Below are 25927 nucleotides of genomic sequence, written 5' to 3' on the forward strand. Positions count from 1 at the left end.
CTATTGATGCAAAAGAAGCATGTATCCAATGAGTTTCCACAAGGCGTGCTTGAGCTCCTGGTTCCTCATGCTGTAGATGAGGGGGTTCAGTGCTGGAGGCACCACCGAGTACAGAAATGACACCACCATATCCAGGGATGAGGAAGAGATGGAGGGGGGCTTCAGGTAGGCAACCAAGGCAGTGCTGAGAGTCAGAGAGACCACAGCTAGGTGAGGGAGGCATGTGGAAAAGGCTTTGTGCCGGCCCTGCTCAGAGGGCATCCTCAGCACTGCCCTCAAGATCTGCACATACGAGAAAAAAATGAAAACAAAACAACCACAGCCCAAAGAAACACTAAACACAAGTGCCCCAACTTCCCTCAGGTAGGCATCTGAGCAGGAGAACTTGATGATGTGGGGGACTTCACAGAAGAACTGGTCCACAGCATTGCCTTGGCAGAGGGGCAGGGAAAACGTGTTGGCCGTGTGCAGGACAGCATTGAGAAAGCCACTGCCCCAGGCAGCTTCTGCCATCTGGGCACAAGCTCTGCTGCCCACGAGGCTCCCGTAGTGCAGGGGCTTGCAGATGGCAACGTAGCGGTCGTAGGCCATGATGGTGAGAAGGGAATACTCTGCTCCAACCAAGAAGAAGAAAAAGAAGACCTGTGCAGCACAGCCTTGATAGGAGATGGTCCTGGTGTCCCAGAGGGCATTGGCCATGGCTTTGGGGACAGTGGTGGAGATGCAGCCCAGGTCGAGGAGAGTGAGGTTGAGCAGGAAGAAGTACATGGGGGTGTGCAGATGGTGATCGCAGGCTATGGCGGTGAGGATGAGGCCGTTGCCCAGGAGGGCAGCCAGGTAGATGCCCAGGAAGAGCGCGAAGTGCAGGAGCTGCAGCTCGCGCGTGTCTGTGAATGCCAGCAGGAGGAACTCACTCACAGAGCTGCTGTTGGGCATTTGCTGGTTCTGGACATGGACACTGCTAAATGAGAAAAAAGTAAAATAAAATAAATAGAGAGTGTTACGAGTAATGTCTCTGAGCAAAATTGAGAAAATTCACAATTAAATCCTTACATTCCCTGTTGCCAAGAAGACCTTTGCCTATATCCCTGTCTGGAGCCCTGCTTTCTGCTTGCTGAGTGTCCTGTACACTGCAGCCTCCTCTGCCCAGCAGCTCCCAGTGAGCCTGCTCTGCTCCATTCAAGGTTCCAAAAGGGAAGGTTCCTGGGCAGTGGCTCCCTCTGCTGAGAAACGGGTGTTTGGCTCTGTGCCTCTGTGTGCATCTTCCCTGTTCAATACCCAGGAGACAAAACCAGAAGGTGGATTGTGCGTGTCTGGCTGGAGAACAGGGAGCATCTCCTCCTGCTTCACCCTTCATGCACAGCACTCCCTGTCAGAATCAGGCACCACCAGCTGCCACGCTGGGCAAGGGAGAGAAGCAGGCATGGGCAGGCAGGGCGGACCCAACCCAGTGCAGAGGCTGTGGTGTCGGTGAGGTAGCGCCTGTCCTCACAGCCCTGTGCCATCTGCCCTGCACAGACAGCAGAGGGACAAGAGCTCTGGAGTGGAAGAAGAGTTTGGAATATGCTCCTTGTCATATGGTAGGAGTTTGGGAGTAAGACCTCTGTGGAGCCAGGAGCTGGACTCGATGATCCTTGTGGGTCCCTTCCAACTTGGGATATTCTATGATTCTGTGATTCTGTGCCTTCTTCCATGGAGGAAGGTGGAGGGGGCCTGCAGCAAATGTGTCTACTGACACAGAGATTTAGGGTTCAGACACCCCATATTCTCAGCCCCCCATATTATACAAGCCATGACAGAAGCTCTGAGGGGAAGAGAGGAGACCAGGGGCTGCTGCAAGGAAGGTGCCTGCACTGCAGGGGAAGGCAGGGAGGGAGCAGCTCCCTCTCACTGCCTGCCCATGTCCCTGCTGCCTGCAGTTGTCCCTGCCAGCAGCTCTTTCTCTGTCCCCACGGCTCCTCCTGTCCATGATCACAGCCCCCATCCCACCTGCCGTGTGCCCAGCTCTGCCCTGCAGAAACCTCCTGGGGATGGGGACAGCTCCGGGGACATCTCCCTGTCTGCAGCTCCTAAAGAACAGCTCAGAAAAGCCCTGGTGCAGTCTGTAAGCAGAGAGAAGGGAAGGGATATTTTGAGGATCTTCACTAACGTGTTCATGTCTCCGTTCAGTGCAATAGGAAGCTCAGTCACTTGTGCAAATCCAACTACACCGTTAACATAGAGCTGACACCACTATCAGGGCAGGAAGAGGCAGGCAGAGAGTAAAGAAAGTGCCTTTTCTTTGCAGGCAGCCCCTGCCCTTCCCTTCCTACGCCCAAGCCCCTGGGCTCCCTGGGCAGGCTGAGTGCTGAGCGTGGCAAGCAGCAGAGGCCCTGCCCTGGCACACAGCCCCTGGGGCACAGCAGGGACCCTGCTCTGCACCACAGCCCTGGACACCCCTGCCTGCACCAACAGCTTCTCCATCGCCCAGCAATTGCAGCTGCATTGCCCTCCAGCCAGAGACTTACCGGGTTCAGGGCTGGGAAGTGTTCTCCCCCAGTGAACTCTGTGCATCCTGCCACTTCTGCCTGCCTTTAAGCACTGTGTCTCTGCAGGCAGTGCCCCCAGCCCTGCTGTGCTGTGCAGAGGAGCTGCTCCTGGGCACAGCTGTCTCTCTGCACCAGGGCCCTCTTGCCACGAGCTCTCTCTGTCCCATGAGCCCGGCCCAGCTCAGCAGCACAGCACCAGCCCAAGGCACTGCAATCACCCCTCTGGGGGCTTGGCTGATGAGCCTATGAACCTCAGGCACTCAGAGACAATTGAAGACATCTCTCCAGAAGTCCAAGTAAGAGGCAAGTTTCCTGCAGAGTCCCCCTGAGGGCCAGCACTGACACAGCCTCCCTTGGAGCTCGTTAGAGCAGAACCCTGGAGGCAGTGAGGACAAGGAGACAAAGGCAATGTGAAGGTGACACTGATGTGTAGACAAACTGGATGTGTGTCACCAAGCACAAGGGCCAGGCCTTGACCCTGAACCTGTGGGAAGGGAGATCCTTTCTCTTCACACCTTGCTCAGGGCTCTTTGTGGGGCAGTAGGAGATGGGGATGTGCATGGCCAAGTACAGGAGAATGGTACGACCCCTGCCTGCTTCATGGGTGGGGGGTGAGGAGGCAATGAGGCCCTGGTGCTTTAATGATAAGCTGTCTCCTCATGGGCGTCAGTGGCAGATATAACAGTCATAGATATGAACACAAAGACCCGGTCCTGTTGGGACTTTCAGCCTTGTCACAGCCCTCTTTCTTGTCTATACATGGCTTTGCTAGGGACTCCCAGACCTCCACATCTTTCCTTTTTGGCTGCATACCATTATCTCTGTGGTGTCACAGCAGATCTGAAATGAGTCTGATAACTCAGATCTTCTTGGTGGCCATGCTCCTCGTAAGGCAGCTCTGTAGGAAGCTGGGCTGCTTCCTCGTGAGGAGGCACCACTGCTCGTATGGCATCCCTCGTTGTACCCAGGCCCTCCTCCTCCTGGCCACTACTCACTCAGCAGGGTCCCAGTCTGCCCTGATGTTTGGGGTTTCTCTCCCTCTGGTACAGGACTGGGCTCTTCTCCATGTGAAAGTCAAGAGTTTTCTGAAGTCAAAATCCTGCAGTTTCTCAAGGTGCACCCACAGTGATGCTCCATTCTATCAGCTGTTAGTGTCAGCAGTCAGATGGTTCAACCTTCATGTGACTGTGCTATCTCTGACCAGACATCAGCACAGCAAGAGTTGCAGGGAAACTTGCATAATTCAGGAGTAACAAGTTGAATGGAATTGCAGCACAATCACAGAAGGGTAGGGGATGGAAGGCTGTCAGGTTCCACATTTACTGCGCTTTCTTCTCATGCATGCTGTCAGTTTCTCTGGAATCGTGTCCTGAATGTTATGGGGCTGTGCAGCTCAAAATTAGACGGGCCAAAGCCCAGCTGGACCTCAATCCATCTATTACTGTCAAAGACAATAAAAATAAATAAATAAATAAATAAATAAATAAATAAATAAAAATACTTTAAATGAAGGAAGATTAGGGAGAATCATAATGCTTTATTGGAATTTGGGGGAAAAATCCTGGTGACAAGGGATGAGACACTTAATGTCTTCTTTGCCTCTGTCACTAGCAGCAAGACCAGTTGTTCCCCTGGATATTTCTTCCTCCTCATGGCCAGTGCCAATCTTCCAATGCAAGCTTTGTGGCAGTTTTTTCTCTCCTGCTCTTTCCTACGACCAAAGAAAGCTCCATCAGGGTGGAAACCACTCCTGAAGTAGGCATCCCAACCCAGCAGGCTCCTTGCAGCCTCTCAGCCAAGCAGACACAAGTCACCTCAGCAGCAGCTTCCAAGCCAGGGGCCTGCTGCTGGCCTTGCAGCTTCTTGGCTAGACACAGCCAAGCCTTGTGCCTCCTGCTTTCCAGTCATAGACTCAAGCAGAAGGGACAGGACAACCCATCTGGGGGCCTTCTTTCTGTCTGGGTCCTCCTGGCTCTGGAGGCAGAGGGGATCCCCCAGTCAGCATGCCAAGCAGGTGCCTTCTGCTGGCCTAGCAGGGCCACTGCCACATGTCAGCCCAAAAGTGCAGATCCCAGGTCTATGTCAAGACACAGAACTGTAACCTGACACCTCCAGATAGAAGTGACCTCCCAGTCCCTTTGCGTGACATGTTCCTGCTGCTGCCCTATCAAGTGCAGAGACAGAAGTGACCTCACAGTCCCTGCCACAGTCACATTCTTGCTGCTGGGGCAGGAGATGCTGAGGCAGAGCTGAGCTCTTTAGAGAATTCCCATCTATCTCCTCTTTGTGGCCCACAGGCTGATCAGATCCATGGCCCCTCACTATCAGCTTTGTATGCCATGTGACTGCAGAGCAACCTCATGGTTCCTACCCTGCATCATGGGCCAAGCACCTTAAGTGCTTAAGATAAGGGTTAGGAAAAGGGTTGGATGTGAAGAAGTGAATGCAAAGGAATCAGGGCTTTGATTGTTAGCCATCCATGTATGAGGTTAGGGACTAGGGTCAGCCAAGCAGACACAAGTCACCTCAGCAGCAGCTTCCAAGCCAGGGGCCTGCTGCTGGCCCTGCAGGTTCTTGGCTCGACACAGTCAAGCCTTGTGCCTCCTGCTGTCCAGTCATGGACTCAAGCAGAAGGGACAGGACAACCCATGTTGAGGCCTTCTTTCTGCCTGGGTCCCCCTGGCTCTGGAGGCAGAGGGGATCCCCCAGTCAGCATGCCAAGCAGGTGCCTTCTGCTGGCCTAGCAGGGCCACTGCCAGATGTCAGCCCAAAAGTGCAGCTCCCAGGGAGAAGTCAAGGCTGACTTGCCCCCTCCAGACACAAGTGGCCTCACAGTCCCTTTCTGTGACACGTTCCTGCTGCTGCCCTATCAAGGGCAGAGACAGAAGTGACCTCACAGCCTATGCCACAGTCACATTCCTCCTACTGGGGCTGGAGAACCTGAGGTAGAGCTGAGCTTTCTCTAGCCCCTTCGGTATCTCTTTTTCACTTTCTGGTTAGAGATTAAGCCAAGTTTTAGTAGGAGTTTTTGGTGTTCTGCTTGTGCTGTCACATCTGTGGTTAAGGTATGGACAAGCTGTGTTGTTTACGGGTGTTTTTTGTCTGTCAAGGAGTCTAGGGTTAAATAAGGCATTTTAATGTTAGCGTTAAGTGAAAGGATTATGGTTATCAAGAGAGAAAATTGATTTCTTTCAGTTTGTTGTAGTAGCATTTAGGTTTATTTAGCGTTAAATTTACTGGCTCAAGTAAGGTAAGGGCCATATATGACTGTTTTAAGTCAGTCTTACTGTACTACCAGCATTGCATGAATGCTCTTACCTGTATGAAATCATTAATTTCTTCTGGCCATGCTCCTCTTACCACTCCAAAATCTCACATCTCTTGTTCAGGCTGCTCCTCACCTCTCCATATTTTACTGGGATCAGCTTTCTGATGACATTTACCATCTCAGTGTATCTGTCTCACCTCTGTTGGCTCCTCCATTCCTGAGAAGGAAGTGGCATTGTGGTCGGGAGGGAAAAGGACACAAAAATCTTTAGGCGCATCCTGCGCAATGTGCCCATCAGCTCTGCACCTCCACAAAATCATGCTTCCGACCTACAAGTTTTGTTTCCCAAGTGGCTTCTGTGGATCCAGGGTTACTTTTCCCAGGCCCTCTCACATGTTTCAGTTTTGGATGTGTAGGGATGGGATAAGGAAAGCCAAGGCACAGATGGAATTCAGCTTATCTGAGGATGAAAAGCATAACAGGAAGAGATCCTATATGTACTTTGCTCAGAAAAGAAAGGCCAAGGAGAGCGTACCCCATCTGATGGATGAGAAGAGTGAACTGGTAATGACAGACATGGAGAAGACCAATGGACTCAACAACTTCTTTTCTTCAGTCTTCCCTGCCAGTCAGGCTTCCCAAGTCTTTCATTCCCTGAACCCATAGATAGAGGCTGGGGTGTGCAAATTCCCACCTGTTGTAAGTGAAGAGAAGGTTTGAGTCCACCTGAAGAAGGTCAAGAAGTACAAGTCTATGGGGCTTGATGACTTGCGTCCAGGGAGTGGAATGCTGTGGCTGAGGCTGTGGATGTTCCATCCTTGGGGGTGTTCAAGGCCATGTGAGATGAGGCCCTGAGCAACCTGATCTAGGGGGTGGTGTCCCTACCTATGGGGGGTTGGAACTACATGATCGTCAAGGTGCTTTCCAACTCAACAGTTGTATGATTCTCTGATTCTGTGATTGTGCTTGTTATAAATGGCTCAGGATTCAAATTAGGATTAAATAAAAAAAATAGGATTTATTAAAAGAATATAAAGGAATAGAGGTAAGCAAACAGCGCTGGGTGCACCGGGAGTCTCCGCTCCACCAGGACGCACAGCGGTTACATCAAGCAGCTGATTTTTATGCACCTAGACTAATACATATTCATTACTACTTCTAAAAAAAACAGGTTATTATAATTAGCATTTATAAGCATTTACAAATGCTTTCTCCTACTTTTACTGTTCCTGTTCAGTTTAAACAATATATACCTTTCTCTGATGAATGCAATTGCCACGGGTCCTCCTCCTCTTTCCAGAATTGTGTTCCATTATGAACTTCACTCAAATTACTAACCCACCACTTAGGTTCGACTGGGCCAGCTACCCAAGGCCAACTTTCAGCTCCTCCTGGTCCCCTACAAACCCAGCAATTGCTAAGATTAAAAACCTTACCCACTTCCTCCCCCAAAATGAAAAAATTATTTCCATGGCTCAATTGCCCTTGTAAGAATCGTACCAGGAAGTATAACATCCTTCTGCGTCGTCCAGAGAGTATCGTAAAGGTGTGAGAAATGCCTTGGGGTTGGATCCACCTCCAGAATCTATTTAAACTCGTGTCACTGTTCAGCCTTCGAGGGTGGTTCAGCTCCTGGAAAACTAATTACAATAGGTTAAAAAAACCAAAATTCTTACTATATACATACATTTTCCGTTTGCTCGTTTGTTTCTTTCTCTGGGACAGCTTGATTTCAGCGCGGGAGAAGTCCGGTAGAGGCCCTCACACTCGGCAGTCAATACCCGTGGGGGTTGCCTCCCTCGGTAGACTATACACACCACAGTGGAGAGTCCTGCCCCGGTCTTGCCTTCTCACTTTTCTTCATTGCAGGCTTGCTTGTCCCCTTCTTCTGGTATTTCATGTAGAGCGTGCCCTATTTCCGGAACATTAGTTCTTTTTAGTTTTAACTTCAGTTCCCCAGGAGCGGACTCAACCCTCCAAGTTTTGGTATTTATTGGTCCTTTTACTCTGGATGCATGGGTCCAACCCCTTTCTGCTGTTCTCACAGCTGTTTCAGTGGTAAGTAAAACAAGGTACGGTCCCTCCCACCGGGGCTGTAAAGATTCTTCTTTCCAAGTTTTTATTAAGACCTCATCCCCTGGTTGTATTTTATGGATGGCAAATCCTAAAGGTGGTGTTTGAACCAGTATTACAATTTCTCTTAGTTCTTGCAACCTTTTCCCAATAGTAATTATATATTTCTGGATACTACGATCCTCAGCTACATTGTCTCCCAGAGGCATTCCCTGTGAATAAGGCATACCATATAACATTTCATATGGCGATAATCCAGTCTCACTGTGTGATTTAGTTCTTATGTTTAAAAGTGCCAATGGTAAACATCGAGTCCAAGGCATTTGTGTCTCAACCATTAATTTAACCAATTGCTGTTTTATTGTTTGATTCATTCTCTCTACTTTCCCTGAGCTTTGTGGGTGCCACGGAGTATGATATTCCCACTGAATACGTAATGATTGACATAATAATTTTATTATTTTAGAAGTAAAATGTGTGCCTTGGTCAGAATCAATGTACTGGATTATCCCATATCTAGGTATCAGGTGTTCCAATAAAATTTTTGTCACCACTTGTGCCGTAGCTTGTGCCACAGGATAAGCTTCTACCCATTGTGTTAAATGATCCACAATTACCAATAAATACTTGATCCTCCCTACTTTAGGCAATTCGGTAAAATCAACTTGTACTCTCTCAAAAGGCCAATATGCTGTTTTTCTTCCTCCCGCTGCTGCCTGTTGGAATATTTTCTTATTTATTTTCTGACAAGTTAAACAACCTTGTGTGACTTGCTTTGCTATTTCAAAAACCCCTATACAACCAAATTGTTTAAGTAAATGATTACTTAATGCTCTTGTACCCCAGTGTGTTTGTGTATGCAAACGTTCCAATATTTGTCTTGCATAAGCCTTCGGTAACATCTCTCGCCCGTCTGGCAATGTCCATTTTCCTTGCTCTAATTAAGCACCTATTTTCTCCAGTTTTGTTTGTTCTTCAGGAGTGAACCTCTTTTCTTCTTCTTCTTTTTCTTCTTCTTGTCTTTCTTCTTCCTGTACTATATTAATTTTAGCAGCCTGAATTCTTAGAACTGCTTCCTGAGCTTCTTTGTCTGCTAGATTATTTCCCCTAGTGTGGTATTCCAATCCTTTCTGGTGCCCTCTTACATGTACTACTGCTATTTCTTTAGGTTCCCTTAATGCTTTTAAAATTTTCCTTATTAATTCTTGATGTATAAGATTCTTCCCTTGAGTATTAATTAAACCTCTTTCCTCCCAAATCTTTCCAAAGGTGTGAACCACTCCATATGCATATTTAGAATCTGTATATATAGTTCCACTTTTTCCCTTCAGTAATTCCAGGGCCCTGTGTAGGGCATACAGCTCGCAAGCCTGAGCTGACCATGATGGACTCAGGGGGCCTGATTCCACAGATTCCAGGTGTTTATTAATTATGGCATACCCTGATTTTCTTTTTCCCTCCACTACTCTGGAGGAACCATCTATGAATAGTATCTCCCCCTTCTCTAATTCAGTATCTCTCAAATCAGGTCTTACTTTAGTCTGGGTCTCGATTACCTCCAAACAATTATGTTGTAGTTCCTCTGATGGTTTTCCAAATAAAATTTGTGCTGGGCTCTGAGCAGAAGTTACCTTCAGTTCTAAATCAGGGGAGTCAATTAGTATAGCTTCATACTTTAGGATCCGACTGTCTGTTAACCATTTCTCCGCTCTCTGTTGTAAGACGCTTCTGACATTGTGTGGAGTGTACACTTTTAAGGGAGCACTGAAAGTAATCTTTCTCACTTCTTCTATTAATAATGCTGTAGCGACCAAAGCTTGAAGACAAGCAGGCCACCCCCTACTTACTGGATCAAGTAATTTAGAACAATACCCCATGGGTTTTTTAATTCCTGCCCAATCTTGAGTAAGGACTCCATATGCTGTCTGGTTTGATGTGTTCACAAAGAGATAAAAGGGTTTCTCTAGATCTGGGAGACTTAGTACAGGTGCTTGTATTAATGCTTTTTTTATTTCTTCAAATTTTTGGTCATCTTCTGTGGACCACTTAAATCGATCATCAATTAATTTCTCATATAAAAATTTAACTTTTTCACTGTAGCTTTCAAGCCACGGTCTACAATATCCTAATAATCCCAATGTTTGCCGAATTTCCTTTTTAGTTTGTGGGGGTCTTAAGGAGAGGATCCCTGATACCCTGTCAGGATCCAATTTCTTTTCTCCCCTGCTTAACCAGTGTCCTAAGTATTTTACCTCCTGTTCCACAAATCGTAACTTTGATCGAGACACCTTTAATCCCTTTTCCCCCAGGAAATTTAACAAATTAATAGCAGCTTTTTGGGTTCCTTCTTCAGTCTCTCCAGCTATTAATAAATCATCCACATATTGCAACAACTTTACCTCCCCAGGTAATGTAAAATCTTGTAAAACTTTTTCCAAAGTTTGACCAAATAGATTTGGTGACTCAGTAAAACCTTGTGGTAGCACGGTCCACCTTAATTGTTGTTTTCGTCCTGTTTCCGGGTCTTCCCACTCAAAAGCAAAATAATCCCTGGAATTTTCATCTAGAGGACAGGTCCAAAAGACATCTTTTAGATCTATTACGCTATACCAAGTATATTTGGGAGAGACGTGACTCAGCAGAGTGTAAGGATTTGCTACCACAGGGAATTTAGTGATTGTTCGCTGATTTACAGCTCTCAGATCCTGTACCATTCTGTACGACCCATCCGATTTCTTTACAGGGAGGATGGGTGTATTGTGAGGTGACATACATGGTTCTAAAGTCCCTTCTTCCAAAAGTCTATCAACTATGGGTTTTAATCCCCTTCGACCCTCCATTGGTATAGGGTATTGTTTAATTTGAATAGGACGATGTGGATCCATTATTTGCACATTTATGGGGTCCATTTTCATTTTTCCAATTTCCCCTTCCTTATACCACACTGAAGGGTTAATAACCTCTTCATCTTTTCGTGTTAAAGTGTATAATTTAGTTTGCAATTTATCCCCTTGACTTTGAATGCTTAAGTTTAATTTTAAAATCAGATCCCTTCCCAGTAAATTGTACTCCGCTTCAGGGAGCAGAAGTAAATCATTAAGACAAATCTTTTGATCAGTTTCTATTTCCACATCTTTTAAAACAGGAACCTTAAAAGGCTCTCCTTTTGCCCCTATTACAGACGTGTAATTTTTCCCTTCTTTTATTCCCTCTGGGAGTTTTTGAATAGTGGATCTTTCAGCTCCTGTGTCTACTAAAAATAGTACTTCTTCTTTTTGGGGACCAATTAATAATTTTATCAAGGGCTCTGTTGATGTTGAAGTCCCCAGAAGATATAGCCCCTGACACCCCTATTCTTCTTTAAACATTTTCTCGTCTTGTTCCCGCTTACGGCAATTCTTCTGCAAATGTCCCTTCTTTTGACAATAGTAACAAGCAGGGATCGCTGAATTCCCTTGAGACGGCTGACCTCTAGGGGCTTCTTCGATACTTCTTCTCTTCTCCCTCTCTCCTGACAAGGGCTTTTTCTGACTCTCTTTTATTGCTGCTACAAAGATCTTGGCTTTTGCTTTTTGTTTCTCCTCATCTCTCCTGACATATACTTTTTGCGCTTCTCTAAGTAACTCTTCTAATCCCCTCTCTTGCCAGTTTTCTAGCTTTTCTTATTTCCTTCTTATGTCCCCCCAGGATTTGGCTACGAATTGTGTTCTAAGGAGTGCGGTTCCAATTGCTGTATTCGGATCGATCCCTGAATACATTTGCAGGCTTTTCTTTAATCTCTCCAACCATTCTGTTGGAGATTCCTCTTTTCCTTGGTGTTCATTGAATGCTTTATTAATGTTTTTTCCTCGTGGAACCGCTTCTCTTATTCCTTGTATAATTATTGTTCTCAAATCTCTCATATTTTGTCTCCCCTGGGGTTGCTGGTGGTCCCAGTGGGGATCCACATTTGGCCATTTTTGATCTCCTGGGGGTCCTGCTTGATTTTGTCTTTCCCAAATTCTCATTCCAGCTTGCCTGATCATTCCCCTTTCCTCAGCAGTAAATAAGATGCCTAAAATGGATTGTATTTCTTCCCAGGTATAAGTGTTAGGACCCAGGAATTGATCTAGTTTTTCGGCTACTCCGAGGGGGTCATTTAACAGGGTCCCCATCTCTTTTCTAAAAGTTCTCACCTCTGTGGTGTTTAAAGGGACTGCCACAAACCCAATACCTCCCTGATTGCCTCCGAGAGGTACTTCTCTTAATGGATATAGAGAGGTTTCTTCAGATACGGCAGTCTTACTTCTTGTGCATGCAGCCGGAGGCAGATCTAATTCTGGTGCTGTTTGTAGTGGAGGCAGAGGCCTCGGGGGCCTTGGCCGCACTGCCGGAGATATTACCGGTACCGGAGGGGGAGCAGGGGGAGCCGGGAGGGTGCTATTAGGACCCAGAGGTAGTAAATTATCCAACGGCTCCCATTCATCATTCTTTTCTTTTTCCTGCTTTTCCTCTCCTCCAGAATCCTCCTTTGTTTTTGTTTTTAGTGCAAATATTGAGGCTGGACGTGAAGTCCTAATCCACAATTCTGCGTATTCACTTTCTTCCTGACAGAAAGGTTCTTTTAAATTAACGTATATATTCAAAGCCTGACAAATCCAATCATCAAAAGATCCAAAAACAGGCCAGAAAACATGTGGTCTTAAAGGTTTTTTTTGGCCATTCCATCATACAGTACTGAACCAATTTTACTTTATTTTTCCCTTTTCTGGGGCCCCTATTGTTCCAATTTCCAATCATTATTCCTAATGGACTTTCTGGTGGTATATCTGGTATTTCGCTCCCTTTATGGTCCTTGGTCTTCGATTTTATCTGACCCATCTGGGAATTTTACTAGTGGCAATTCCCACAGCCCTTGGTTGCCCAGTGAGAGTGTCTTGCAGGGGGTTTAGGACCTATCACCCACCCACGTATCCCTCTTCTCACCAGTCCAGCCCCCCCGACAGGAGATTAGAACCAGTGAGAAAACAAAAAGACCTCCACGCTGACTTTAGAAGTCTCAGTTACACTCTCACACACAAAAACTAGCAACCGTACCTTTAACCAACCGGACCGTATCTTACGAATCAGTCGTCTTCGTCCAGACTCCAATCGGACGGTATCCACCAGCGTCTCTGCTGTCTTCATCTGGGATCGAACCAGACGGAATCCAAACGACTGTCGTCTTCGTCCGGTTTGATCCCGGACACCGGAATCCCACCAGACAGTATCCAAACGACCCTGTCGTCTTTGTCCAGATCTTTGCGCGCAGAATTACGGGCAAAAAACAGCTGGCAACAAGGGAGCTCAAAAAAATATTAAATTCTTTGCTTACCTTTATTCAGGTTCAGGATGGCATTAGTCCCGATCTGACTCAAACAGGAGCCACCAAATGGTGGGGCACCTCTCCTAGATTAAATCAGAATTCAGGAACTATAGCTATCCCGGACGAGCCCCCAGATTGTTATAAATGGTTCAGGATTCAAATTAGGATTAAATGAAAAATAGGATTTATTAAAAGAATATAAAGGAATAGAGGTAAGCAAACAGCGCTGGGTGCACCGGGAGTCTCCACTCCACCAGGACGCACACCAGGTACATCAAGCAGCTGATTTTTATGCTCCTAGACTAATATATATTCATTACTACTTCCAAAAAAAATAGATAATTATAATTATAATTATAATTAATTATAATTATACCAGCTGATGTGATTTTTTTGGACTTCAGCAAGGCTTTTGACACGGTTTCCCATAGGATCCTACTGGACAAAATGTCCACCATACAGCTAAATAAAAACATCATACGATGGGTGAGCAATTGGCTAACGGGCAGGGCCCAAAGGGTTATGGTAAATGGGGCTGCGTCAGGCTGGCAGGCGGTCACCAGTGGGGTCCCTCAAGGCTCCATTTTAGGGCCGGTACTTTTCAATATTTTTATAAACGATCTGGATGTAGGAATAGAAGGCATTTTGAGCAAGTTTGCTGATGACACCAAACTTGGAGGAGTTGTGGACTCTGTTGAGGGTGGAAAGGCCTTGCAGAGGGATCTGGATAGGTTGGAGAGCTGGGAGATCGCCAACCGCATGAAGTTCAATAAGAGCAAGTGCCGGGTCCTGCACCTGGGACGGGGAAACCCTGGCTGCACGGACAGACTGGGCGATGAGACGCTGGAGAGCAGCCTAGAAGAGAGGGATCTGGGGGTGGTGGTAGACAGCAAGTTGAATATGAGCCAGCAGTGTGCCCTGGCAGCCAGGAGGGCCAACCGTGTCCTGGGGTGCATCAAGCACGGCATCGCTAGTAGGTCAAGGGAGGTGATTGTCCCGCTCTACTCTGCGCTGGTGCGGCCTCACCTCGAGTACTGTGTGCAGTTCTGGGCACCACAGTATAAAAAGGACATGAAACTGTTGGAGAGTGTCCAGAGGAGGGCTACGAAGATGGTGAAAGGCCTGGAGGGGAAGACGTACGAGGAACGGCTGAGGGCACTGGGCCTGTTCAGCCTGGAGAAGAGGAGGCTAAGGGGAGACCTCATCGCAGTCTACAACTTCCTCGTAAGGGGGTGTCGAGAGGCAGGAGACCTTTTCTCCATTAACACCAGCGACAGGACCCGCGGGAACGGAGTTAAGCTGAGGCAGGGGAAATTTAGGCTTGACATCAGGAGGGGGTTCTTCACAGAGAGGGTGGTTGCACACTGGAACAAGCTCCCCAGGGAAGTGGTCACTGCACCAAGCCTGTCTGAATTTAAGAAGAGATTGGACTGTGCACTTAGTCACATGGTCTGAACTTTTGGGTAGACCTGTGCGGTGTCAAGAGTTGGACTTGATGATCCTTAAGGGTCCCTTCCAACTCAGGATATTCTATGATTCTATGATTCTATAATTAATTATAATTTCTTCACAGAGAGAGTGGTTGCACACTGGAACAAGCTCCCCAGGGAAGTGGTCACTGCACCAAGCCTGTCTGAATTTAAGAAGAGATTGGACTGTGCACTTAGTCACATGGTCTGAACTTTTGGGTAGACCTGTGCGGTGTCAAGAGTTGGACTTGATGATCCTTAAGGGTCCCTTCCAACTCAGGATATTCTATGATTCTATGATTCTATAATTAGCTTCCGGGGTCCAGTCCCTCCTACTGGAGCATGCGTATCAGTCTCCTCTGGGGGTCTCTAGGGGTCTTTCATGATGAAGGCTCGTAGTCTTCCTCTCACCTTTGTACTCACTCGGCAGCATACCAAGTTTATAGAACATTTTCTGCAAGTCTTGTCTCCCAGCCGTCCTTCAGCTTCTTTTTCCTTCCTCTTAATCTCTCGGCCTCCTAGCCAGATACCAAAGATCCACATAGTATCCCATAACAGTCACTAGTTGTTATCAGTTGGTCTGAAACTCCCAGACATCAAACAGCTTTCTTATTTGACACTTCACGAGTAATTAAAACATTCTTCCCCAGCCATTCACAGACACATCTATAGCAGTGTTAAGTTAATCTCAAAGAAGACAGGAAAAAAGGCTGTAACTGTTAGAAATAGAAGTCCGGAATAACAAAAGCAAACAGGTTCATAAATTTAAGGAGTGTTTTCTGAAGACGTGATAAATTGAGTAGAATGAGGGGGAGACTGGGACACACTGCATCTGTGGTTCAAGAATTAAATTGCCAGTGCAGGGCCCAGAGGCAGACAGGACTGTTCTTTATGGACACGAATTGTTAACACATTCCTCACAAACCCCAAACATAAGGAATATCTAGTAACTCATCAATACCCACAAGCAGACCGCTGTGCTGCCAGTCTCTGAGAAACTGCTAGCTTGTCTTAGAAAGATGACGCCAATATTTACTGCTAAGCACCATGTTGTGTCCCATGTGGACTGTCTAGAGCTCAAGTGCTCAATCTGCTGTGAGCAGGCAGAGGAGAGCTCTGCAGCCCCTGTGCCACAGGCACCACAGCCCCCTCGCTCTGCAGAGCAGCACCACCAGTTGGGGTTCGGGCTGGGGCTGGGGCTGAGAGGGCGCTTCCCCTGAGTGCCTTCTATGCCACCTTTTGGCTCATGGCTTCTGGATACAAACAAGTTCTTCAGTCTGCACTAGGAGCTGAGAGACTGCCAACAGGCACGGGGCTGGAACATTGTCTGCAAGGTCCCTCCTGCCCTAGCACCTCAAAGGACTGGCATGGAACTGGCTCCTGTGTGTCAGAGAGGCTGGGAGCCCAACGGGTGTGCCATGAGCTTGGAGGATCACAACCAGATCACTTCTACCTGGGCAGGTCCGGGCCCAAAAAGGGGGTGTTTTTTAGGTGTGGTATTATAAGCTCAGTGGTGCCTCAGAAACACTAAGTCCAGCAGGAAGCGAATGGCTGTTAAATGGCCTGTGAGGTGAGCTCTTTCTGAAGTAGCTGACAGGTCACCCTTGACTCCTGGCTGGGATCTGTGCCTTTAGGCTCACATCTGCCAGTGTCCATGGTAAGGCAGCAGAAGGCACTTGCTGTGCATGTAGTTTCTGAGATCAGCTCCTTCTAAGTACCTGGTAGGCTGCATAGAGGAAGAGGTCTTGGATAGGGTTTGTCATGTCAGAGGTGTCAGCTTTTGCCAAGTCATCCTTTAGGACTGCTTTCAGTTTTTGACACAGAGGGGGCCACTGCCTCTAAGATGCTTGGGGCAAACTGCATAATGGTTCAAAAAAAGATAGCCTGGGTGCACAGAAACCATTCCATATCCAGAAGCTGAAATCAGGAAACAAAATTTTTGGGGTAGTACAAGAAATGCTGGGCATATTGTGCAGAGTTCGCCTACAGCCTTTGGGATACTTTTCATCCTGACTTAGGTGCCACGTCAGTCTCAAGAAAGGAGTAGCCAGCAGATATGAGACAGATACTCTGAGATCATGAAAGCCATCAGAAAGCTGTCCCTAGGAAGATGACTGATATGGGGAAGTCAGGAGAAGCCTGGCCAGGAGAGATGTGAGATTTGGGGGGGGGGAAAGGAGTTTGGCCAGGAGAAATTAATGATTTCTGTGAGTTTAGAACATTCAGACAATGTTGATTCTGCTGTAACACTGGTTTAAAACAGTCATGTAAAGCCTTTCCCTTATTTTAACAAGTGATATTAATCCCTAAACCTAAATGCTACTCTACAACCTGACAGGAATCCACTACTCTTATGCCTGACCTCAAAGTATCTCTTGAAGCCAAAACGCAGCCCATAGCCCCTTTCCCTTACCTTTACTCTCTTGCTCACCCTGATCTGATCAGCTTGTGGGCCAAAAGAAGGAGAAGGATGGGAATGCTGTGATGAGCACGGCTCTGCCTCAGGATCTCCTGCCCCAGCAGGAGCAATGTGACTGTGGCACTGACTGTGAGGTCACTTCTGTCTCTGCACTTGATAGGGCAGCAGCAGAAACATGTCACAGAAAGGGACTGTGAGGTCACTTGTGTCTGGAAGTGGCAGGTCAGCCTTACCTTCTCCCTGGGAACTGCACTTTTGGGCTGACATCTGGCAGTGGCCCTGCTAGGCCAGCAGAAGGCACCTGCTTGGCATGCTGACTGTTGGCATTGCTTCCTTGCAACAATGTGCAGGGCTGAGGAGGTGTCAAAATGAAGGTCTTCTAATAGCATCACAGTACCCACCACATCCCACAGACCCCAGGAAGAGCCCTGATCCAGACACGGGTGTGCAGGGTCTTCTCTCCCAGTGGCCGTGGTCAGGCCTTGGCTCTTCTGCTTCACTAAAACCAACCAAGATTTTTCTCAGCACAGTGCTTTGCCTGTCTGTAACCATGGCTTCCAATTATCTGCCCTAACAAAGCCCTGGGGAGGCTTTGTTAGTAACAGCCCTCAGTGGGGCCCATTAATACTCCAAGTCACTTCAAGTTTTCATTCTGACTTTAGCTTCTCAAGTGGTTACATCACTCTCCTATCAGTACCTGAGGAGGACAATCACCTCCCTAGCCCTGCTGGCCACACTGCTTCTTATACAAGCCAGGATGCTGTTGGTCTTCTTGGCCACCTGAGCACACTACTGGCCCATATTCAGCCAACTATCAACCAGTACTCCCAGGTCCTTCTCTGCCTGGCAGCTCTCCAACCACTCATCTCCCAGCCTGTAGCTCTGTTTGGGGTTATTGAGCCCCAGGTGAAGAACCCGGCACAAGAACCCCAGAAAAGCGAAGAGCAGGGAGCAACCTCTTGGCTGTATTCTTGGCAGCAGCTTTGGAGAGGTGTCCAGGGTTCTTGGTTTGCCCTGAGCCAGACCCTCCTGTTACTGTGGTGCTAGCAGGGAGGCAGCTGTGACCCAGGGCTGCACAGTGCCTGCTGCTGCCTGCAGCCACAGGGATGCCACTGCAGAGAGAACAGGACTGTCACCAAGACACATGAGATCTGATGGCTTATCCGAATAAAAAAGCACAGGAGAACACACGTAAAGCCAGAAGAGAGCAGCAGTGACAAGACCACGTCCTGCTGCTGGCCATGACCATGGCTCCAGAGAAGCAGCATCCCTGACCCAACTCCATGTAGCAGCTGGGCTCTTGGCCCAGAGACCCTCCTGTGTGCTGGAGCTGGTCCCCCACACAGGAGGAGATGGGAAGAGATTGCAGCAGATAACAAAGTAGATCTGATTTTTTTTTTTTTTTTTATTTATTATGTTTCTCTACATAACCTGCTTCTTTCGATAATTAGAGGACTGGGTCACTATAAATGAAAAAATATAAATAAGAAAATCAGGTAGCAGGTTAAGGATAATATAATTTAAATCAAAAGAAAAAAAAATGTGGAAAATATTTATAGAGAAATATAGTAACAAAATTTTTCCTCACAGTTCCTGAAATAATCAGGGAACTCACAAACATTAGTGATTGTAAAGAAGCATGTATCCAAACAGTTTCCTTACTGCATCCTTGAACTCCTGGTTCCTCATGCTGTAGATGAGGGGGTTCACTGATGAAGGAACAACTGAGTAGAGAACTGACACAATAAGATCCATGGATGGGGAAGAGATGGAGGGAGGCTTAAGGTAGGCAAACATGCCAGTGCTGATAAAGAGGGAGACCACGGCCAGGTGAGGGAGGCACATGGAAAAGGCTTTGTGCCGGCCCTGCTCAGAGGGAATCCTCAGCACTTCCCTGAGAATCTGCACATAGGATAACATGATGAAAACAAAGCAAAGAAAGGCTATAGAAACGCTAAAAACTAGTGCCCAAACTTCCCTGAGGTAGGCATCTGAGCAAGAGAGCTTGAGGATCTGGGGGATTTCACAGAAGAACTGGTCCACAACATTGCCGTGGCAGAGGGGCAGGGAAAATGTGTTGGCTGTGTGCAGGACAGCATTGAGAAAGCCACTGCCCCAGGCAGCTGCTGCCATCTGGGCACAAGCTCTGCTGCCCAGGAGGCTCCCGTAGTGCAGGGGCTTGCAGATGGCAACGTAGCGGTCATAGGCCATGACAGTGAGAAGGTAATACTCTGCTACAACCAAGAAAGCAAAGAGAAAGAGTTGGGCAGCACAGCCTTGATAGGAGATGACCCTGGTGTCCCAGAAGGCATTGGCCATGGCTTTGGGCAGAGTGGTGGAGATGCAGCCCAGGTCAAGGAGGGCAAGGTTGAGGAGGAAGAAGTACATGGGGGTGTGGAGGCGGTGGTTGCAGGCTACGGCGCTGAGGATGAGGCCGTTGCCCAGGAGGGCAGCCAGGTAGATGCCCAGGAAGAGCGTGAAGTGCAGGAGCTGCAGCTCGCGCGTGTCTGTGAATGCCAGCAGGAGGAACTCACTCACAGAGCTGACGTTGGGCATTTTCTGACATTGAACACTGTTTTCTGTAGAGAAGGAGAAGGCAGAAAAAGTTTAGAAGACAATTCTCTGAGGAAAACCTACTGCAAGCCTTAGAGCACTCTCATCTGTAGACACTCTTTTTGCAAAAGGAGCTTTCTGCAGCTCTATCGCTTGAGTCCCAGCTGATGCTGGGTGAGACTGGCACTGCAAACATGGATTGCTGGGGACTTTAGAGGTGTCCTTCTTTCTGTGTAGCAGTGAGAAAGCAGGAACAAGGGGGAAACTCAAGTTTAGTCCACTTACGAGATCCATAACTTTGCAGGATTGTTGCAAAAAACACTTCCAACCACACTGTAGAGCAAGTCAGATTTTATTATTCTTAGTAGAACAATCACACTCTTGTGTTTCCAAAGAAGTGGAGACAGCTTAAAGCAAAGAAGCCCCAACCCCAGTGCAGATGGACAAAATCCTCACCTTATCTGCAGGTGCATGAGCAGGATCTCAGCTTTTCCCTCTTCTGCAAGAGTGCAGAGGCCTCATTCCAGCTGCCCACAGACAGCCATCCAGCAGCACAGACATGGTTTTAGTACAGAGGTGTCTTCTCCTTGAGGTACCTGGATAACACAAGGAAGCCACAAGAGAGCTGCATCCTGCAGGAGAGAAGCCTGCAGCCCAGGACAATGCCCCACGGACAGAGCTGGATATTCGAAATCTGGGGTGTCCCAATACACAATCTGCATCCCCTGCAGTGTCCGGAGGAGACTTAGACACCCAACTCTTGGCTAAAAAGGGCAGCTGGGTTATGACACTCCAAGGGGCTTCTGCCAGACTTTCTCACCTCGCACTGCAACCCAGCAGGATTCTAAAAGCCTACTGCATTGCCCACTGCCCTCTCAGAAACAAGACCTAACAAGAGGAGACCCCTCAAGTACCTGCAGCTGCATGGCCCTGAAGCCAGACCCTTACCTTGTACAGGGCTGTGCAGGTTTCTCCTGCAGGCAGCTCTCAGCATCCTCCCACTGCCAACTGCCTCCAAGCCCTTTCTCCTTCTCTTCTCTCTGTGTGCCAGCTGCGGTCAGAGCCCCCAGCCCTGCTGCACTGTGCAGAGGAGCTGCTCCTGGGCACAGCTGGCTCTCTGCACCAGGGCCCTCTTGCCACGAGCTGTGCATGGCCAAGTGCAGGAGAATGGCCAAGTGCAGGAGAATGGTACGACTCCTGCCTGGTTCATGGGTGGGGGCGAGGGGGCAATGAGACCCTGGTGCTTTAACGATCAGCTGTCTCATCATAGGCCTCAGTGGCAAAGACAGCAGTCATAGCCATGGACACAAAGACCTGGGTCCTGTTGGGACTTTCAGCCTTGGTAGAGCCCTTGAACCTCTCCACACCAGGCTGTCCTAGGGACTCCTAGACCTGCACCTCTTTTCCTGCTGGCTGCAGACCCACTTCTATATAGTCTTACCCCAGATCTGAGCTGCGTCTGATAACTAGGATGTTCTTGGTGGCCATACTCCTCTTAAGGGAGCTCTGTAGGAAGCTGGCCTAGCTCTTGCTGAGCAGGCACCACTGCTCATATGGCATCCCTCGTGGTACCTAGGCCTTCCTGGGCACTGCTCACTCAGCAGGGTCCCAGTGTGCCCTCACGTGTGGGGTTCCTCTTCCTCTGTTTCAGGACTGGGCTCTTCTCCTTGTAAATGCCAAGAGGTTTCTGTAGGCAAAATCCTGCAGTTTCTCAAGGTTGCCCCACAATGATGCTCCATTCTGTCAGCTCTTCATGTCTACAGGCAGACAATTCAAACTTTGTGTGTGATTGTGCTATCTCTGAGAAGACAGCATCATCAGGACTTGCAGGAAAGTTTGGGTAATACAGGAATAACCAGTTGAATGGAATTGCAGAACAGAGTCACAGAAGAGAATGGAAAGCTGCCAGGTTCCACCTCTTCTGTGCTTCCTTCTCATGCATGCAGTCAGTTTGTCTGGAGCTGAGTCCTGAATGTTATGGGGCTGTGCAGGTCAAAATTAGAAGGGCCAAAGCCAAGCTGGAGCTCAATCTGTCTGTGACTCTCAAAGACAATGAAAAACTCTTTATAAAAATACTATAAATAAAGGAGGATTAAGGGGAACCATCATCCTTTATTAGATATGCGGGAAATCTGTTGAAGATCTCGATATAAGGTAAATAATGAGGCACTTAATGCCTTCTTTGCTTCAGACTCTAGCAGCAAGACCAGTTGTTCCCCTGGATATTTCTTCTTCCTTGTAGCCAGTGCCAACCATCCATGGTGCACTTTGTGGCAGATTTTTTTTTTTTTCCTGCTCTTTCCTACTACCAAAGGAAGCTCCATCAGGGTGGAAACCCCTCCTGAAGTAGGCATCCCAACCCAGCAGGCTCCTTGCGGCCTCTCAGCCAACCAGACGCAAGTCACCTTAGCAGAACCTTCCAAGCCAGGGCCCTGCTGCTGGCCTTGCAGCTTCTTGTGGAGACACAGCCAAGCCTTGTGCCTCCTGCTGCCTAGTCATGGACTCAAGCAGAAGGGACAGGACAACCCATGTTGGGGCCTTCTTTGTGCCTGGGTCCTCCTGGGTGTGGAGGCAGAGGGGATCCCCCAGTCAGCATGCCAAGCAGGTGCCTTCTGCTGGCCTAGCAGGGCCACTGCCAGATGTCAACCTAAAAGTCCAGATCCCAGATCTACGTCAAGGGTGACCTGCCACCTCCAGACTGAATTGACCTCACAGTCCCTTTCTGTGACACGTTCCTGCTGCTGCCCAATCAAGTGCAGAGACAGAAGTGACCTCACAGTCACTGCCACAGTCATATTCCTGCTGCTGGGGCAAGAGATCCTGAGGTAGAGCTGACCTCTCTGTTGTCCCCTACAGACTGGGACTTACCTTTCTGGTTTAGAGAGTAAACAATTTTTTAGTTGGAAGGTTTGGTGTTCTGTTTGTGGTGTCAGGTCTCTGGTTAGGGTATGGGCAAGCATTATGGCTTAGGGTTTTTTTAGGTTTGTGAAGAAGTCTATGGATAAATAGAGCATTTAATGTTAGTGTTAAGGGCAGGAATTAGGCTGAGCAAGAGAGGAAATGTAAGAAAAAGGGGCTCTGCGCTGAGTTTTTCTTCGGGTGATATTTTGAGTTCTGCTTTGCAATAGTGGATTCCTGTCAGGATGTTGGACTAACGTTTAAGTTGAGGGATTCTTTATAAAATAGTTTACAGGCCCTACACAACTGCTTGAAATCAGTTTTACAGCAGCATCAACATTACATGAACCCTCTTACCTCTACAAAGGTAAGCTTCTGAGCTCCTCTTCACTTCTTCTTCCCGTACCCCAATCTGACATCTCTCCTGGACAGGCTACTCCTGACCTCCCCATATCAGTCATCTAGCTGGGATCAGCTTTCTGATGGTTGTCATTATATCAGAGTACATGTCTCTCCTCTGTTGGCTACTCTATTCTGTGGTATTAGACTGCTCTAGACTCTATATTCCAGACTGTGTTGGCTATTCTAGTCTGTTACTATGAAAGCCTCGCATGGGAATTGTTGGGCAGATAATTGGAAGGCATAACTACAGACAGGCAAAGGCACTGTGCTGAGAACTCTTGGTTTGTTTTGGTGAATCAGAAGGTGAAGGCCTGACCCCAGCCACTGGAGGGGAGATCCTGCAACTCCAGCACCTCCATGTCTCACTCTTCCCGGGGTCTGTGGGATAGGGGGCAATGCCCATAATATCATTTGAAGGACATTGGTATGACACCTCCAGGTGTTTGCACAGGGTTGAAAGGAAAATTCATGGTCCCAATATCATGAGTAAAACACGTCTCCTCACAACCCATGGCCAAGGGGACAATGATGTCAATTTTGCTGCAGCCTTCCATTCTTGTCAGAGCCCTCTGTCTTCTCCTCTGCACGCTTTCCTGCGCTTTCCCACACTTCCCTGAAGGCTACAGACAGACACATTTCTTCCCCACCTTGCTCTCACTCTGCTGTTCCCATGATTTCACTGCTGCCTCTCCACTCTCACCAGCTGTTCCTTCAAACACAAGGGCATGGGCTGATCCAAACTCCCTCTGGGTGACCTCTGGACCCACAGCACCAGTTCCAGTGCCTCACCTCCAAGTCAAGAATTTCATCTGACTATCAAATCTAAATCTACCCAGTTTAAAACCATTCTCCTTGTCCAATGATAGAGTCATAGAAATCATAGAAACACAAATTTGGAAAGGACCTACAAGACCATTTATTCCAACCTTCCTATCACTAATACTACCCACTAAGCTACTAAGCCATATCTCCTAGCACCTTGTCCTGGTGGTTCTTGAACACTGAGGGTCAGTGACTCCACCACCTCCCTGAGCAGACCATTCCAGTTCCCGACTACTCTTTGAGAGAAATTTTTTTTGTAATATCTAATCTAAACATCACCAGGCACGACTTGTGGCCATTTCCTCGAGTCCTATCATTAGTTATCTGAGAGAAGAGGCTGACCGCCACCTCATCACAACCTCTCTTCAGGAAGTTGTAGAGTGCAATGAGGTCTCCCCTGAGCCTCCTCTTCGCCAGAGTAAATAATCTCAGTTCCCTCAGCCACTTCTCATAAGACCTGTGCTCCAGAACCCTCAACAGTTTGGTTACCCTTCTCTGGACATGTTCCAGGGCCTCCATGTCCTTCTTGTAATGAGGGGCCCAAAACTGAACACAGTGCTCGAGGTGTGGCCTCACCAGAGCCGAGTACAGAAGGACGATCACCTCCCTGCTCCTGCTGGCTGCACTATTTCTAATACAGGCCAGGATGCCCTTGGCCTTCTTGGCCACCTGGGAACACGGCTGGGTCATGTTCAGCCGAGCATCCATCAACACTCCCAGGTCCTTTTCCTCTTCACAGTCTTCTAGCCACTCTGCCCTAATCCTATAGCATTGCATGGAGTTATTGTGGCCAAAGTGCAGGACGCTGCACTTGGCCTTGTTGAACCTCATCCCATTCACCTCAACCCAGCAATCCAGCCTATCCAGATCCCTCCGAAAGGCCACCCTTCCCTCATGTGTATTGTCACTACCTCCCAACTGGGTGTCATCTGCAGATTTACTGAGGGTACACTCAATCCCCTCATCTAGGTCATCAATAAAGACATGAAACAAGATAGGTTGCCCTGGGGGACACCACTTGTAACAGGATGCCAGCTGGGCTAACCAAAAATCTTGGTTAAAATCTCTGAGGAGAGCCTTTACGGGCTTCACAAGGACAATGGTAGCAGTGTCACAGATAATCATAGAAACATGGGATCATAGAATGGTTTGGGTTGGAAGGGATCTTAAAGATCCTCTTATTCCAACCATCCTCCTGCTAGACCTGCTTGCTCAAAACTCATTTCAACCTCTCCTTGAACACTTCCAGGGATGGGACATTCACAGCTTTTCCAGGAAACCTGTTCCAGTGCCTCACCATGCTCAGAGGAAAGAATTTCTTCCATATACCTAATTTAAACCTGCCCTCTTCTAGTTTGAAGTCATTACTCCTTGTCCTATCACTCCACTCCCAGACAAAGACTGTCTCCCCAGCTTTCCTGTAAGTCCTCTCTAAGCACTGGAAGGTTGCTCTAAGGTTTCTCCGCTGCTGAGTAGTGCCAGTTCTCTCAGCGTGCCTTCATAGCAGAAGTGCTCCAGCCCCTTGATCACCTTTGTGGCTCTTCTCTGGACCTCTTCAAATAATTCGATGTACTCGAACTGCCGCGTTAAACCACAAGTCTTTTTGGTGCCCAGTGTGGGGCACGAAGGGTTGAGATAATGACAGATCTTACCACAGAGTGCTAAAGTTAAATTGTTATAAGCATTAGACCAGTTTAATAGTTGCTGATCACAAGGTCGACATTTTGGATCTCAAGTCTGTTGGGCTTGTTTTCAGAAATGTGTTGTATAGCACATTACTTGCTGCATATGTTCCTGTTGTGCTGTTTCTCATTTCTGGGGCTGTTTTAAAGTTATTTTTCTATGTTGTGTAGCACTGGCTTATGAGTCTATAAAATTACTGGCCATGTGACAAATCTGTTCTTTGTACTGAGCATTGCCATCACGTCCATTCCTCAGGAACCATCACTCAGAAAGTATTAAGAATTACACTCTTGGCCTTTTTGCTTTAAGGAGCCAATCTAGGGGGAGAAAAAGGAGGGACACTTCTCCACTTCTTCGCTCTCTCTTTCTCCTTCACCTCCCCCTTCTCCTCCAGGCTAATTACACTACCTCTACAAAGCTTTGGATATCCATGGGATAGTCCTACTGTGATGTCTCCTGAATGTGGTT

General features: G+C 47.8%; 2 protein-coding genes across 2 annotated transcripts; both read right to left on the reverse strand.

Annotated features, from left to right (window-relative positions):
• On the reverse strand, positions 1-936 carry LOC140000010 (olfactory receptor 14C36-like). Its single transcript, XM_072029697.1, has one exon. It carries the CDS (start codon positions 934-936, stop codon positions 1-3), a length of 936 nt encoding a protein of 311 aa, XP_071885798.1.
• Positions 937-18721: 17785 nt separating this feature from the next.
• On the reverse strand, positions 18722-19657 carry LOC140000011 (olfactory receptor 14J1-like). The gene has a single exon (XM_072029698.1). It carries the CDS (start codon positions 19655-19657, stop codon positions 18722-18724), a length of 936 nt encoding a protein of 311 aa, XP_071885799.1.
• Between the last annotated feature and the right edge of the window lie 6270 nt (positions 19658-25927).

The sequence above is a fragment of the Anas platyrhynchos genome, chromosome 31 (assembly GCF_047663525.1).
Source record: "Anas platyrhynchos isolate ZD024472 breed Pekin duck chromosome 31, IASCAAS_PekinDuck_T2T, whole genome shotgun sequence".
NCBI lineage: Eukaryota > Metazoa > Chordata > Aves > Anseriformes > Anatidae > Anas > Anas platyrhynchos.

Bases quoted from the DNA above. Each gene is read 5' to 3' on its own strand.
- LOC140000011 (XM_072029698.1), bottom strand. From the start codon at position 19,657: ATGCCCAACGTCAGCTCTGTGAGTGAGTTCCTCCTGCTGGCATTCACA.
- LOC140000010 (XM_072029697.1), bottom strand. From the start codon at position 936: ATGCCCAACAGCAGCTCTGTGAGTGAGTTCCTCCTGCTGGCATTCACA.